This window comes from Mirounga angustirostris, unplaced genomic scaffold (genome assembly GCF_029215605.1).
Source record: "Mirounga angustirostris isolate CCGP_5_RB_7025 unplaced genomic scaffold, mMirAng1.0.hap1 SCAF_11, whole genome shotgun sequence".
Lineage (NCBI taxonomy): Eukaryota > Metazoa > Chordata > Mammalia > Carnivora > Phocidae > Mirounga > Mirounga angustirostris.
Window position 1 is genome coordinate 52,557,761 of NW_026991719.1, and position 17,396 is coordinate 52,575,156.

Below are 17,396 nucleotides of genomic sequence, written 5' to 3' on the forward strand. Positions count from 1 at the left end.
TTTCTTCGTTTATAAAATAGAAATAATAGCTATCTCAGGGTTGTTCAGTGTTCAGTACCTGGTACACAGTAAGTACTTAATAGATATGTGCTACTTTTTCCTTGGGGCCTCTGAAGCTCTAGATTGTAAGCTTTAGGAGTGACTATGGGGTCTGACTTTGGGTGCATAGTAGAAATTTTGTGGATATAGTGGAGGTAGGTATGTGTGTGTGTGTGTGTGTATGTGTTGAGGGGAGATATGATTTATTCACAAGGAAGGACGTTAGCAATATTGGGTCTTTCTTTCCTATGTCTGTCTCCAGGTAAATTCCTTCACCTCACTCCCCTACTTCCCCTGCCCACCCACCCCCCCCAAAAAAAAAGAAAAAAAGAAAGAAGACCATCAGCATAACCTCATTAGGATATGAGTCAGCTTTATTGCCTCCATCTCTAGTGGTGGGCATGCTGGGGTTCAGCTGTCAGCCCAAACCATTAACATATTAATGTCAGGGACTGGAAAACAAACTCCATCTCCTGGCTGGCCTCCCTTTCCTACCCACTGCTTAGCCAAGAGGCCCAGAACACCAGGGGTCACTTAGCTACTATACTGAGGTACTCACCTGTTTCTACCCTCTTTCCCATTCTCAACTTGTGTGAGTAGTAAGGGAATCATGACTAGCCTCTAATCAGGGCTGGAAAGAAGCATCTCAGCACCCAGACACAGCACATCTTTGGAGTATATAGATACCACAATACCTGCTATGTCTTCCTGAACATTCTTTCTTAGGGCATTGTAAATGGGATTCAGTTAGAAGACTGTGAACATATTCCTAGTTACTAAAGATAATGGAGCAACCCAAGAGAAGACGATATAGGAGTTAAGCCAACACTTTCTACTTCCAGCCTTTAATTCATCCTGGGAGTAGAAAAGCACATGGCATAATAGAAGGAAGAAGTGGCAGTAAATACTGGATTTGAATGGGTTTGGAGTCAAACAGACCTGACTCTGCTACTCACTAACTGAACCTTTTCTTGGAAACTTACTTTCACTATCTATAAAATGGGCCTAATTGTCAAAGTATTACAGGGCTATTGTGAAAATCAAAGGGGATAATGAATAGAGTTATTGGTGTGTGGTAGTGGTCCTAAGTGATAAACCTGTTCCCTACCTCAGCAAAAGTACTTAGAGAGATGCTGCCATCATTTCTTGACTGCTGCCCAGGTGTATTTCCTTGCCAGACCCTGGACATCTTATGTCCTTTAAAGTCAGGGACCATGTTAGTTTCACTTTTGTGTCCTCTGTGCCTGGCACAAAGTAGGCATTCAATCAATGTTTTATTTTGTTTTTTGTTTTTTGTTTTTTTCTTTTCTAGGTGGTGAAAACTATTGGCCTAAGGGAAGTTTGGTTCTTTGGTCTGCAATACCAGGACACTAAAAATTTCTCCACTTGGCTAAAACTCAATAAGAAGGTAATTGCTTACCCCATCGTCGGGTTTGGAATTCATTCCTCCATCATATTTTATATTCAAGGGGGTAACATGTGCTAGCTGGCAAATCCAGGGCTGTGCTTTTTCACTGGGTGGTCTACTGACCACTAGAACAGAGTAAGGGCAGAGAACTCAGCCAAGGTAGAGCTCTTGCTCTGTCTCCACTTTGACTTCTAACAGTGAGAATGGCCAGTGTCCAAGGAGGAAGACACCCTTCCTTTTCTCCTGGGGGCTCTGTCTTAAATGTTGACTTATTTTATACCATAGTCATTAATGGATTTTCAAGAGGGGATTGGCATCCTATTTTTTCTTTCCAAACTCAAGGACTTTAGGAAGTTTGTTAAAAGGAGAGTAACAGACTCTTAAACTGGAAAGACTCTTGAAGGCCTCATAATCTTATCTTGTCCCTTCTCCACCTGTCACCTGATACCTAAACTCCATACAGATGCTTCTCTCTTTCTTTTCTTTTTTTCTCCCATAGGCATCTACACATAAGTTTATTAACACATATCTTTTTTTTCCCTCAAGTACTTATTTAAATTCCAGCTAGTTAACATACTGTGCAATATTATTTTCAGGTGCAGAATTTAGTGATTCATCACTTACACAACACCTGGTGCTCATCATAAGTGCCTTCCTTAATACCCATCACCTATTTAATCCATTCTTTCTTGATTTTCTATCTCAACTGAACTCCAAATGAGATGATTTGAGTATAAGTCCATTCAAGTTCTTCACCTCTAAGCAGTGTCTCTGCAGGAACATGGCAGTCCTCTATCACAATATCCTCAAACTTCCTGACTTTTTCCTTGGAGGTTTCCAATGTCTTGTGGCTTGTGTTTCTGATTGTGTCTAGGGGATAGGTGCCTCACCTTGTGTGGGCAGAGTCTTGTTTTCCCAAGAAGTGGAGACTTTTGCTGGACAAACGTGTTGCTGTTAAGAGCCAATTTCGGGCTTTAAAAGACAGTCTAGTTTGTTCTCTTGTCTAGCCAATTCCTAGGCCTCAGTGATACATATTGGGTTTTACTTTGCAAATTTATGGTGTTTGGGGGGTGGGGCTTAAAAGAGGAGCTTTCTTAAGCCTAACCTCAAAATTTGGGGGCATTTGGTATATTGTCAGATGGTGGCTTAAAGGCTTATGATCATCAGTGGGTGTAAGGTCATTTCAGGAAGGAATTCCCAAAAAGAAGCAATTATGGACATGGGATTGGGTTCCCAGGGAAAGCAATGTGTCTCTTTTCGGAATTACCAGAACAGTTGCCACCTGGCTTTTCGGGATTACCCAAATTTGATGACCTTTCAGTGTTTCTCACCACCCGACAGCCAAAGACTATTTTTTAAGAGCCCATAACCCCTTGCTGCTCCCAGGTGACTGCCCAGGATGTGCGGAAGGAAAGCCCCCTGCTCTTCAAGTTCCGGGCCAAGTTCTATCCTGAGGATGTATCTGAGGAATTGATCCAGGATATCACACAGCGCCTGTTCTTCCTGCAAGTAAAGGAAGGCATTCTCAATGATGATATTTACTGCCCACCTGAGACTGCTGTGCTGCTGGCCTCCTATGCTGTCCAGTCTAAGTATGGCGACTTCAATAAGGAAGTCCACAAGTCTGGCTACTTGGCTGGGGACAAGTTGCTGCCGCAGAGGTGAGGTGGTGCCTTTGGTCATCTGCCCTCGCATGAAGAAGGTCCGTGGCTGACTAAGCCCTGTCATACAGGGATTGCCAGATCTGTTCCTTTCTACTAGGGTCTGTCCGAAGACCATGTTATGCATACTGGTTTTTACTTTGCTAATTTATGGTGTTGGGCGGGGAGCCTTAAAAGAGGAGCTTTCTTAAGCCTAACCTCAAAATTTGGGGGCAGTTGGTATAAGAGACACACATTTGCATATGGCACCATACCCTGTTGTTTCTCTGACTCTCAAAATAAAAAGCTTTTCCCCCCTCTCTTCTTTTGCCTGATTACAGAATTGCATTACTCTGGAAACAGGTGCTTATATAGATTACCAGAGACAGATTGACTCCTCCCACCCTGGTTCCATTTTTTTCAATCCTTTTCACTGATTTAGACCTCTTGTATCAGAAGTTCACAGGAGGGAGAGAGAAATACTCAAGCCAGGGATGTGGGGGAGCTCCAACAGTATTTTAATATCAATAACCAGTGTATAGAGCTTTCTGCTTTTATAAACTTCAAAGCTGAAAGCTCTCAAACACTCATTATTTTTGTTTCAGCATCACAACAACACACAAAATGAATAAGGCAAGCATTATCCTTATTTCCTGGCTAAGGAAATAGAGCAGAGTGCTCACTCTGACTTGCCAGATCTCCCACAGCTCATTTGAGGCAGAGCCAGACCTGGAACCCCTAGTCTTTTGAATTTTTAACCCTGGGTTTTTCCTTACTGCATCCAGTGGCCATTTTCATAAGGTTTTGGATGGAAGGAAACGTTCTTCATTCTGGGAGCCTCAGTCCTATTGGAGCTGTGGCATATGAACAGCTTAACTGGAGGTATTATGGATAATGGTTGTGCCCTGGAACTCTACCTGAGTCACTGCTTTTATGTCTGAGATGGCATATTTAAAACAAGTCTTGGGGTGCCTGGGTGGCTCAGTTGGTTAAGCGACTGCCTTCGGCTCAGGTCATGGTCCTGGAGTCCCGGGATCGAGTCCCACATCGGGCTCCCTGCTCAGCGGGGGGTCTGCTTCTCCCTCTGACCCTCCCCCCTCTCATGCTCTCTCTATCTCATTCTCCCAAATAAATAAATAAAATCTTTAAAAAAAAACAACAAAAAACAAATCTTGCTTATGATCTAGTAGATCTGGGAGGTTGAGCCTGTTGGTTTCTTCTAAAGCCATTTGGGCTCAGTTCTCTGTTCTTTAGCTACAGGCTGTAATCTCATCTCTGAGCAATTTTCTCATAAACACAAATCATTTGTTCCATAAGGATCTAGGAGAGAGAGTCATGCCTCCTCCATGAGACCCATCTCTACTCTTAGCCCCTCAAGTCAGCACAGACTCTTGATACATTACTGCCCTACTTGGAAATCATAGCATATTATTGGATTTTCTGGTTAAAACTACAAAGGAAGGTGTTTCCACTGTCTTTCTTTTCCACCCATTCTTGTATCTCTCCTACCTCTCAGGCAGTTCCCTATGTCTAATTAATACCTCCTGCTATAATTTCAGTCTACTTCCAGTATGATCTCAGTGGGCTGATTCCATATCTTCTTTGCATCAACCTGTCAGAGAGCTAAGTGGGCTTCCCTTTACTCCTGCATTTGGGTTTTGTGCTTGAAACTACTATCTGTTGTCTTTCCAGGGTCCTAGAGCAGCATAAACTCAACAAGGACCAGTGGGAGGAACGGATCCAGGTGTGGCATGAGGAGCACCGGGGCATGCTCAGGTAAGATCACCCTAGCAACTGTGGGTTCTACTGCTTTTGCAAGGAGAATGAGAGAGGTTCTGGTGGAAAGAGGCGAAGGACTAAGGGCACTAGAGGATGTTGGAGAGAAAGGGATAGGAATGCAATTTATAGGGGAAATTAGAGATAGAAGGCAATTAAGGATCATTATAAAGCTGTATTTTTTTGAATGATGGCAACTGATAGCCCAAAGAGTTTTGACCATAAAGAAACAAAATGAACCTCAGGATCCCTAGGGAGCTTCTAGAGTACCAGGGACTCCTCCCCAAGAAAGAAATGTGGAAGGAGCTCTCTAAACATGGCAGATCATTTGGTGTTGTCTAGTTGAGGATCAAATCTTATCATTTTGCCATCACCACACCATCTGGGCTCTGCTAAGAACGTAAGAGGCTTCATTGCAGCTAACATGCCAGAGGCCAGCGAGGGTCAGCCCACCCTTGTTACCCTTGCGAACCTCAGATCTTCGGCTCCTGTTAGCAGGTTTTGTTTGACAAAAGTCATGTTGTGCTCTATTTTCCATCATCTGCTCACCTTCTATCCCCTTTCCCTCCCCTAATGGCAAGATTCTTGTCAGAAATGCAGAGTAGGTAGGCTATCTCCCTGGGTCTGATTCACAGGTTTCCCTCTATAACCGCCCCCCACCCAAATCTGTTATTTAGGGAGGATGCTGTTCTAGAATATCTGAAGATTGCCCAGGACCTGGAGATGTATGGTGTGAACTACTTCAGCATCAAGAACAAGAAAGGCTCAGAGTTGTGGCTGGGAGTGGATGCCCTAGGTCTCAACATCTATGAGCAGAATGACAGGTATAGCTTAGAGTTCTCTTAATTTATTTGGGCCACTCTGACACCTAGGGCTCATCATGAAGTAGGACTGTATCTCTGGGTTCCACCTGGGTCCCACCTTTTTCTACCTAGTTTAGATCAGCCCAAATGATTGCATAACCCTCCAGGCCTCTAAATCTTGCATTGACTATCCACTATGGTAGTCGCTGGCCACATGTGGCTATTAAGCTCTTGAGATGTGACTACTCTTAAATTGAGATATGCTGTAAGTGTAAACTATACACAAGCCTTTGAAGACTTAGTATGAAAAACAGAATGATGAATGTCTCATTGATATTTTTTAAATATTAATTTACATGTTCAAATGATAGTCTTTTGGATGTACTGGGTTAAATGAACTGTTATTATAGTTACTCCCATCTGTTTCTTTTTTACTTATTTTCATGTGGCTATTAGAAAATTTATTTATTTTTTTTTATTTTTTTTATTTTTTTTAAGATTTTATTTATTTATTTGAGAGAGAGAGAACACATGAGAGGGGATAGGGTCAGAGGACGAAGCAGACTCCCTGCCGAGCAGGGAGCCCGATGCGGGACTCGATCCCGGGACTCCAGGATCATGACCTGAGCCGAAGGCAGTCGCTTAACCAACTGAGCCACCCAGGCGCCCTATTAGAAAATTTAAAATCTCATTATATTTCTATTGGACAGCATTAGCCTAGCACCTACCTTGTCAGGATTTGTAATTAATCCTACTCCCATATGATGATTAAATGCTTTTTAGCCTATAGTCCCTCTTTCTACAGACTTCTCTCACTTGCTTATTTTTTTTCCCTTGGTCTGCTCTTGGTGAGGATGGATGTAATAAATGATTGTTCCATGTAACTTCTGAATCTCGGAGCTCATTGTTTACATTCTCCCCAACTATTACAACCTTAGGTGAAAGAGTCCCAGTAAAATAGGGCTGGAGATTCTTGTGAGAGATTTTTACAAGGTCCATGCCTCAACAAAAAATACAATAAAACAAACCTCAGAGTTTGGGACAAGAAATAATAAGTTGGTTGTGGTATCAGGAGGTCCTTTTTGCATCCTCAATGCTGGCAACTGACCTGGTGGCATGTGATAACACTGGCTGAGCTGACAATGAATCTACCTCCTTAAGGAAGAAGTTGGGGGTACAGAGGGCACACCACCGACCCTCTGTGTCCTTCCTGTCTTTCCTTTGTCCTAATGTTCTTGTTCTCTACAGACTGACTCCCAAGATAGGCTTTCCCTGGAGTGAAATCAGAAATATTTCTTTCAATGACAAGAAATTTGTCATCAAGCCCATTGACAAAAAAGCCCCGGTAAGTGATTCCTCCTACTGAACAAGACACGTGCTTGCCAAGACCTGGATAATGCTAGGAGCAATCAGGTCATTATATCTTTTTCTCATTTTTCTGGCTTTTTTTGTGTTTGTGTGTGCGGGGACTGGGAATAGGAGGCACAAAAGGAGATTGGCACTGGAAGGGGATATTGATGACAAGACATGGCCAGGAGACATCCTGTAGCTGGTGCCACCCTGCTACCTGTGTGTTAGGAGAAGCATAGATGAGGGAGAGCCACAGCCTCTCCACCACTGTCTTCTGCTGTCCTGATGCTGTGGGGTGGAAACAGAGAGTGCATCTTATTTTTTAAAGCCTCTAGGCTCCAGAAAGTGAAACTGTTCATGTACTTGATTTATTTTTAATTGTGGAGAAAAGACAAAGCCAGAAGTCCAGATCCAAAGATGATCTTCCAGACTTGCTTTTTGGTATAACTTTGCTGCTGTCCTCTCAAGACTTATCTCCAGAGCAACCCAAGAACAAGAAAGGGCTTTGGGTCCAGTCATTCCTCTAACATGCTCACCACACTTTTCACCTACTCAGTTGCCTGTGGTTGGTAAGACTGGGAAGCTGGTAATTGAGAGTAGGATAGAAAACAGAAAAGGGTCTTGTCTTCTGGTGTACCTCATGTCCAACAAGGGTCAAAGGCCATGCTGAGACAGATCCTTCTCATGAAGCCTCAACAATTCTCCAGCTGTAAGGTCTCTGAACTTCTGCTGCTAGGCACTATATATATATATATTATCTTGTTTAACCCTCAACAACATTGTCAGGTAGGTCATAGCATACCTGTTTGATAATTGTGGAAATTAAGGTTCAAAGAATTGGAGTGATTTGCCCAAGATCACACTGCTAAAAATGGTAAATCTGGGGTTTATATATACATTATTTGACCTCTAGAGCCTGTGCTCCATCCACTGCACACTAAGGCATATGAAAGAGTAGTAGTTTGGGTTCCATGGCAGAGGAACTGGTGGTTAGCCAATTAGTTGGTAACCTTGGTCCAGTGGTATTTATAGTAACAAACAAACTAGATTTTCTTGTGTGTGTGTGGTTTTTCTTTTTCTTTCTTTCTTTTTTTTTTTTTTTTAATTGCTGCTGTGTTCAACTTTCGTTGGAAAAAGGTAAGTAACAAAGCCAGCTGAGATCAAGGGCTTATTTTTAAAAATGACAGCCAGGACAATCAATGTTCAGATTTATGTATTTACGTATATATTTACAACTTGCCTTATTCCAAAAATGATTTAAGGGGCTATGTCTAGGATATGCTTTTAGGAGGTTACAGAAACAGTCCTGCCCCCCATACTGTATGTACCAGTATATTATGCAGGGATTATTGGGCCTCTAAGAGAAGCCCCTGAGATTTAACAGGATCCCTAATTAGCAGATAGATTCAGTTCCTATCTTTCAATTAGATTGAGGATATTTTAGGATGTGATGCTTTCATAAGCAAAGGTTGAAAGAAATTGTGGTTTGGTGGAAAGAGCACTGGTTTCAGACTCAAGAAGCCTGGGTTCTAGTCCCCGGTTTGCCACTAGTCTGCTCTGTTACCATGGGCAACTCACTTCACCACTCTGATAATTAATCTTCCTATCTGTAACATGAGAAAACTGGGCTAAATAACCCTTCCAGTGCTTTCAAAAGCCAGAAGTTCACCTTCATCTGTCCCTCCAATCTCATTTTGATTGTTGGTTTCCCATCAGGACTTTGTCTTCTATGCTCCCCGGCTGCGGATTAACAAGCGTATCTTGGCCCTGTGCATGGGAAACCATGAGCTATACATGCGCCGTCGCAAGCCTGACACCATTGAGGTACAGCAGATGAAGGCACAGGCCCGGGAGGAGAAGCACCAGAAACAGATGGAACGGTAGGTTCTGTGGAACTGGAGTGGAGGCGGAGGCTTGGGCAAAGAAGCTTCTCAAAAGTGTCAAGATTGATAAAGGAAAGACATGAAACCATCCTGGATGGGGGGAGAGAGAGCTGTACAAGGTTCTCACCTCCTCCATGAAGTCTCAGGCATCCTCTTCCCCAGGAAGCAGGCATCAGAAGCCTAGGATTTCAGAGGCTCAGAGGAGGGAGGGGTATTTCATAGTTCCACATTGTCTCTGACCCTCATGCCATTGCTCTTCTAGATAGATTCTGGGTTGCTCCAGGCTATCTGACCAGTGTACTGGCATTAGCAGAAAGCTCCATGCACATTTAAACATGGACTCTATGGGGATTTCTGAGTGGAATTGGGAAGAGCCAACAGAATTTTCCTTATGAAGCCCTTATACTTTGTAACCCCCTTGCTACTGAAAGTGTAGCAAGGCTCAGCAACAGCAACAGCAACTTGGGAACTTATTAGAAAGGCAGAATCTGACACCCTACTCCAGACCTGCTGATTCAGAATCTGCTTCTTAAGATCCTAGATGATCAGTTCTCCAAAGAAGTTATGCAAATGGCCAGCAGGCATGTGAAAACATCCCTAGTCATCAGGGAAATGCAAATCCAAACTACAGTGAGATATCACTTGATAACTCACTAATATGGATATAATAAATAAATACAGAAAATAATAGCTGTTGTCAAGGATGTGGAAAAATTGGAACTCATGCACATTGCTGGTGGAAATGTTTCAGCTACTATGGAAAATAGTTTGGTGGTTTCTTAAAAAGTTAAACATAGAATTACCATATGATCCCACAATTCCACTCCTAGGTCTATTTTCAATATAATTGAAAAGAAGAGTACATGTACACAAGTGTTCATAGCAGTGCTATTTACAATAGCCATAAGGTAGAAACAGCCCAAATGTCCAACAGATGAATGGATAAACATATTGAATAGCCATACAATGGAATATTATTCAGCCATTAAAAGGAATGAAGTACTGATACATATTACAATGTGAATGAACCTCTATAACATTATGCTAAGTTAAAGAAACCATACACAAAATTTCATATACCATATGATTCCATTTATATGAAATATCCAAAATAGTTAAATGTGTAGAGGCAGAATGCAGGTTGGTGGTTATTAGGGGTTATGGGGAGGAGAGATAGGAAGAAACTCACTTAATGGGTATGTGGTTTTGCTTTGGAGTGATGAAAACGTTTTGGAACTAGATAGAGGTGGTGAATGTACAACATTGTGAATGTACTAAATGCACCAAATTGTTTGCTTTATAGTGGTTCCTATTATGTGAATTTCACCTCAATAAGTTATTTAAAAAATAAGATCCCAGGTGATTCCTATGCACGTTAAGGTTTGAGAGCCCTGTTCTAGTAGGTACTAGTAGGTACTGTCATAAAGAGTTTGGAACCTCAGGAGGCTTCTAAATCTAGTAGGCTAGAAAAGTTTGAGAAGTTAGACACCCAAAGTCCTTATTTATTCAGAAAAATTTTACTGAGATTGGGGACAGTTTACAGAGCCAGATCTGGCAGGAACCTTGCCCTCAAGGACCTCACAGTCTGGTTGGAGAAAGAGGAAAAATAATATATACATAACTGTTCAAGGTACAAATGTTGTATCATTTTTTCACTCGATAAATATTTATTGAGCAGTGAAAAATAAAACAGACAAAAATCCCTGCTATCAGGAAGCTGACATTCTAGTGGGAAGAGACAGAACAAATAAGCAAATTATACAGTATGTGAGATGGTTAGGAAGTGCTGTGGAGAAAAATAATAAAGAAGAGGGATGGGGAGAAGGATAGGCCAAGTATTCTGAGGGCTCAGAGAAAGAAAAGACACCTAACCTAGGGTGAAAAGGCAACCTCCTGGAAGAGGTATTGGGGCAAGAAAAAGTGAATACTTGTTCTAGATTTGCAACAAATTCTGGTAAAAAAAAGAGCCTAGAGCTGGGCTCAGAGGGCCTGCAGAGTTAGGCCTAAGGACTGATACCCAGATGGCTGGGCCTGAAGCACAGTAGACAGGGCAGGACTTATTAGACCATTTTACAGATAGGGGTACTGAGAACAAGAGCAAAGAAGTGACATAGCTAAGTTTACCCACTGGTTACCCACTGGTGAGTAGTAGAGCTGGGAGTTCAGGTTGGATCTCATGACTCTGGGACAAATGACAGGGTCCTGAGTGTACTGACCCATGTGGGGCTATGATGTAAGGACAGGATGTGGAGATACGGTAGCGTGGTCACAACTCACAGGCTCTAAGTATGTTGGATGGGTAGGGGCTGAGGGTCCAGGGCCAGGGAGCCTTAGGGCCTTTCCATGTGACCTATTCCATCCCTTTCTCTTTTCTTAGTGCTTTGCTGGAAAATGAGAAGAAGAAGCGTGAGATGGCAGAAAAGGAGAAGGAGAAGATTGAACGGGAAAAGGAGGAACTGATGGAGAGGCTGAAGCAAATTGAGGAACAGACTAAGAAGGCTCAACAGGGTGAGGCTTAGAGTCAGTCACCTTGGAGACTGGGTTTTCCTGCCTGAGCTGCAGACTCAGGCTATATCATCCATATGTGCCTACAGATAGATGAAAGTTGGGGCAAAAGGAAGAGTGCGCAGAGCTTTCTGCCAGCTGTGCCCTGGGGTGAAGCATTTCCAGGAAGGAAACGAAGTGTTCCTTCCATGTCTGCATGTTTCACCACCTTTCCCCCTTCTTTTCTTTCCAGAACTAGAAGAACAGACCCGCAGGGCTCTGGAGCTTGAACAGGAGCGGAAGCGTGCCCAGAGTGAGGCTGAAAAACTGGCCAAAGAGCGTCAAGAAGCAGAAGAGGCCAAGGAAGCCCTGTTGCAGGCCTCCCGGGATCAGAAGAAGACTCAGGAACAGCTGGTAAAGCTACAAAATGGGCTGGGATTGTGGTACCTGAATTTGCTTCCCTGTCTGTCTACCTATTCACAGTTGCCCCTGCCTGCAGGGCTGGCTCCTTCCAGCAGGGTGCCAGTCAACAGGCCCCCAGCAGATAGCTTATTCAGAAGCAAGCTGCAAAGTCACTGATGTGGCCCAGAAAGCTTTGCAGTCTTCCCTAACCCTTACTTTTATTCTACTTTCTTAGCCCTTGGGGATCTGAGCTGATGACCTGACAAAGGAAAGGTAGGGAGGAAAGAAGCAAAGGAATTTACACTTAATTGACTACCTACTGTGTGTTAAAAGCTATGCTAGCAACTTTTCCTTTCCCTTTACTTTCTTATTTCCTCTCCTAGTAATCCTACAGGATTAAACCACATGGGATACTATGCCCAGATAAGGAAATTAGGACTCAGGGAGGTTTAAGAGACTTGTCAAAGATCACACAGTGTGGCTGAGTAAGGATGAGAACCCATTTTTGCCTCTCTTTGAAGGATTTGTTCACTAAAATCGTATGTAAAACTATGTGTCTGTGCACTTTTCAGGGGAAGAGGGTGAGCACCCTTACTTTCATCTTTATTTACTTCTGTGACTCAAAAGCTAAGAACCTGTGTCCCAAATTCCTTGATATATGTTCTTTCCCTCTACTGTTTGGAGTATGAATGCAGGAACTAAGACCTAATTAGCAGGGGAAAGCTTCCTCTAGGAGATAGATGTGTCCAAGGTGTGAGGGTGTGCCTAAGTTTTTTCCCTTGTTTAGATTGCCTTGTGACACTATAGTGTCTTTCCTATACTTGTCCTGGGAGGAGTCTTAGTGGAGCATTCTAGGAAAACAGGAAAGAGTCTGGCACTTCAGGCAGTGACACGGTGATTTCCAAATCTTTACAAAGGCCCTAAATATGCAGTGGGCAACAGTGCATGCACAAGAGAAAGAGAGGGAGAGGGAGAAAGGGAAGGGGGGGGGAAGAGAGAGAAAGAGAAAGAGAGAGAGATGAGGAAGAGAGAAATGGCATGTTTGTGTTCAGGAGGTCTGTAGTCTAGGAGTGGATCTCTGACTTCTAACGAAATGATTTGGAGTTAATAAGAATAGTAGATCTGAGAATAGGAGTGGTCTTCCCGGCTTCCTGGAGGAGGTGTGGTAAAAAGAGCCTCCAGGACAGCAAGCAAGTGGAACAGAAAGTTTCCTATTGGTTCCCCAGGGGAACTGGGGTTGAAGATACCTAGGTCCTGAGGACCAGAAGGCTCAGCTCTCACAAGCTTCCAATTTATCCATAGGCCTTGGAAATGGCAGAGTTGACAGCTCGAATCTCCCAGCTGGAGATGGCCCGACAGAAGAAGGAAAGTGAGGCTGTGGAATGGCAGCAGAAGGTGAGACACAATGCCCAGAGTAAAAGCATTATGAAAGAGGGTACCTTAGATTCTTCAGATTTGGGCTCCTTACTCCTTCCATCCTTCCTTGACAGCAGGCATCATGGGAGAAGGAGCTCGAGGCTTTCTCAAATACTTCCCAGAATTCTCCAATACACCAGGGAAGTTGGTAAATTTTTCTTATTGTACAGGTGCAGAAACTAAAGGCAGACAAAGTGACTTGGCCTACCTGGTGCCTGCCTCCTACTGAGCCATTCTATGCACTTGTAGGATGCCACAAGTTAGCCTGATCTGACTGCTGATTCTTCTTGCCCTCTGTTACTGGACAGGCTCAGATGGTACAAGAAGACTTGGAGAAGACCCGTGCTGAGTTGAAGACTGCTATGAGTACACCTCATGTAGCTGAGCCAGCGGAGAATGAGCATGATGAGCAGGATGAGAATGGGGCAGAGGCCAGTGCTGACCTGCGGGCTGATGCCATGGCCAAGGATCGAAGTGAGGAGGAACGTACCACTGAGGCAGAGAAGAATGAGCGTGTGCAGAAGCACCTGAAGGTATCCTGGCAGGGCCAGAGGGTCAAAGATACCATGTGCATTCCCTAGATCATCATGGGGTTAGGTAGAGGAGCCTGTCTCAGTGGAGTATGAGAGTCTGAGCCTTTCTCTAATGAGAGTTTAAGGATAGGCACCCATCACTTATCAATCAGACCTTGGGCCACCTCTTCCTTTTGTTTTTTGCCCCACTCCATTTATCTCTTATATTCAGAAAATACTCTGACCCAATGTCTACCTGAATCTTTGATACATTGTTCTACTCTCAAAGAATACCTGCCATTGGTCCCCTAAGTTTGTGGGGGGTTTTGTTTTGTTCTTGCCCCACCGCATTCCCAACAGGGCTGAAAATGGCCCTCAAAAATAGGTGTATGTGTTTGTGTGCAGAAAGAGAGCAGTGAGGGGGTATGTGTGTGCAGAGAGAGAGAGAGAAGGAGAGAGAGAGAAAGAATGAATCTGATGAATCTGGTTAAATAAGGGGGTAAAGTGAGAGCAAGCCATTAACCTCTCATCCCCTTACACCCTCACAGGCCCTCACTTCAGAACTGGCCAATGCCCGCGATGAGTCCAAGAAGACTGCCAATGACATGATCCATGCTGAGAACATGCGACTTGGCCGAGATAAATACAAGACCCTGCGTCAAATCCGGCAGGGCAATACCAAGCAGCGTATTGATGAATTTGAGTCCATGTAATGGTCACCCAGCCTCTAGGGACCCCTCCTCCCTTCTTCCTTGCCCCCACACTCCTATAATCTTGCCTAACTCACACTGCTGAAGCCACTAACTAGAGCAGCCCTGGAGTCATGCCAAGCCTTCAGTGCCCCTGTGGGACCAAACCTAGCCCCTCAGCCTTCACTCACTTCCTTGGGCAAATAAATGGCCCACTATGGTGCCAATTGGACCCTCTTTTCCCTCTCTCATTTTAATCTAGATTACTAGAAGAGACCACTTCTGTAGCTCAGAGGCACTTCCCACTTGACTGGGGAAATACCCCCACATTTACTGTTCTGTAGGACTTAAGTGTGGTGTAGGTTGAAAACTAGCCCTCATCCCTGCCCCACAGCTGCCTTCCTTTTCAGGATCCTGTGATTTGCAGAATTGGAGCATCACAAGGTTTACAGAAGGAGGCAGGGCTCTGGGTATATGCTCTAGGGTATCAAACCGACCAAGGATTAGACCTTCCTATGTCCATTTCTTCTAGAGTTATTTAGGCTTCATAATGATTGGAAATGAAAAAGAGGTTCAGTCATTCTTCTCTATACCTCCCAGAATGGACCTGTTACAAAATTCTTACAAGTCTTATCCCTGAGTTCAGGAATTTGGTTTTTCCCCACAGCGAGATTGGAGGAGACAGTACCTTTAAGAGACTTCACCAACATCTTAGAAGGCTATTGGCCATTCTATTCAGGCAAGGCTGTTTAGAAGATCCTCCCCCAATGCCTTATGGGAGCCTAGGCTTATTTCAAGTGAGCTCTACGGGCAGAGGTATCCCTGACTATTATTCTGGGTTCCTCCCTTCTTGGGACCTGCCCCTCCTCATTCTAATCCCCAAGTTCCCTCCAACTAGAATAGTAGGGATGGTTACCCCAAAACCTAGCCAGCCCTATCCAGGACTCTTGCCAATGGGGGGAAAAGTACACACTGGGCTTCAGAGAGCTGTTGGGGGCTCTGGCCTGGTCCCTTCTACACTCTAACCCCTTTCTCTCAACACAGGAGCAACCTCCTCCTCTTCTCTGTTTCATGTGTGCTCTTTTTTTTCTACCAGTATTATATATTCTGGTGGCATCTAATTCAATATTGATTTCTGTGTTTCTTGCTAATGCACCCTTAGAAGATATTAGTTTTGAGGCAGGATCATTTTGGCCTCATTTCCTTACCATCCCCACACCTGGGAAGCATATACTATATTATAAAATAATATTTTGCCAGAAACATTATTGTAAGAAGCTTTCAGTATTAGTGATGTCACCTGTCACTATAGGTCATACAGTTCATTCTTAAAGTACTTGGTATTTGGTTTTATTGTTCTTTTTATTTTCCCTTCTCCCCAGAGTTAAGTCCCCAAAGGGTCATACTGTTCCTCCATGCAGTGCTCCTAGCCCAAAGCACTTGGCTTCAATCCCTCCCTGACTCCATCCTGCCTGACTTTGGGGAGTCTTATGTGCATTGCTGTGAATTATATTGACAGTCTCTTGGTGATATGCCCTATATTGGCTAAATTCAAACCTGGAATTGTGGGACAATCTAGCTGCCTTAAGGGCAATAATGCACCCACAGGGAGGCTGGGGAGAAAGGTTATATTTTGTATTCAGTTTTTTGTGTGTATTTTGGGGTTTTTAAAAATTGTTTTTGGAGGGGTTTATGCTCAACCCATGTTCTATTTCAGTGCCAATAAAATTTAGGAAGACTTCTCTGTTATTTGATTTTTTGTTGTGGTATGAGTGGGTGGCTATAAGATACTACACTGTAATTTCCATTCTGTAGACCACCTTCCAATCCTTGGTCTTATTTCATCCTCATTTCAGTCCTATGGAAAGTGGATATGACCATCCTCATTTTAGAGAAGGGCCAATGGAATTGAAAAAGAAGAATAACTGCCCAAGGGCACAAGACTGTCTTAATCACCTATGCCCTTTCCACAGCTCCAGGCCAATTTTTCCAGTGTAGGTGGGCCCTGCGTTGACCGTGTGATGCTCTGGGGCTCAATTACACTTGGGACTTTGGAGTTGCTTGTGAGGAATGGTTTGTATCTCTAGACTCCTCCTGGGGTAGTTAGGCCCTGTACTGCCTTCTTGTCAGGAAATCTTCCAGGCTGGCCAACTTCCTACTACCCTCACTTTTTGCAGTACCAGTGAAGGTCAGAAAAATTACCTTGAGCCCTGTTGTAAAAGGCAGTGAGGAGTGGAGTGTGAAGTGAAATGGAGTATGTACAAAAGCTGTTGGGAAGTACTTTATGGCTTACAAAACATGTCAATTTTGTAGCCTAAATGGAGTTATTCCAATTTTACAGATGAGGAAACTAAGATTTCTAGGCCGTCTTGAACTTGACACATTATCTCACTTACCAGTCCCCTTCTTGGTGAACCAACACTTGCAGGGAAAGTAAACTATGTATTCTGTGAGCTTTAAATCCTTCACAACAAAACTTTGAGCCACGGCACCTGAACTTGTCTGCACATTGGAATTTTAAAGGTTGAAAAGCCTAGACCACATCCTCAGATCAAATTACAATCTGTAGTAGTAGAATGCAGACATCGGTACATTTGATGATTTCAACGTGTAGACAGACTTGGGAACCACTGCTCTGCAGACATACTATTTTTTAACATTTTAAAATTTTTTAAAATTTTATTTTAATTTCAGTATAGTTAACATGTAGTGTTATATTAGTTTCAGGCGTACAATACAGTGATTCAACAATTCCATACATCTCCCAGTGCTCATCACAGCAAGTGTGCTCCTTATCACATCCCCCATTTCACCCATCCCTCCACCACCTCCCCTCTGATAACCATCAGTATGGTCTCTAGCTAAGTGTCTGTTTCTTGGTTTGCCTCTCTCTCTCTCAGTCTTTCCTATGCTTGTTTGTTTTATTTCTTAAATTCCACACATGAGTGAAATCATATGGCATTTATCTTTGTCTGACTTATTTCACTTAGCATT

The 17,396-nt window shown here is 43.4% G+C and overlaps 1 protein-coding gene across 1 annotated transcript in view; it reads left to right on the forward strand.

Moving 5' to 3' along the window:
- The window catches only part of MSN (moesin), a 64,808-nt gene extending 48,664 nt beyond the window's left edge, over nt 1–16,144 (forward strand). The window contains exons 3-13 of the mRNA XM_045879102.3: nt 1,352–1,447; nt 2,834–3,108; nt 4,780–4,863; nt 5,541–5,687; nt 6,915–7,011; nt 8,733–8,896; nt 11,277–11,407; nt 11,637–11,797; nt 13,088–13,180; nt 13,510–13,734; nt 14,262–16,144. Coding sequence (XP_045735058.1) covers nt 1,352–1,447; nt 2,834–3,108; nt 4,780–4,863; nt 5,541–5,687; nt 6,915–7,011; nt 8,733–8,896; nt 11,277–11,407; nt 11,637–11,797; nt 13,088–13,180; nt 13,510–13,734; nt 14,262–14,426 — 1,638 coding nt within the window. The 3' untranslated portion in view covers nt 14,427–16,144. The remainder of the gene's footprint in view (nt 1–1,351; nt 1,448–2,833; nt 3,109–4,779; nt 4,864–5,540; nt 5,688–6,914; nt 7,012–8,732; nt 8,897–11,276; nt 11,408–11,636; nt 11,798–13,087; nt 13,181–13,509; nt 13,735–14,261) is intronic.
- Nucleotides 16,145–17,396: the final 1,252 nt, after the last annotated feature.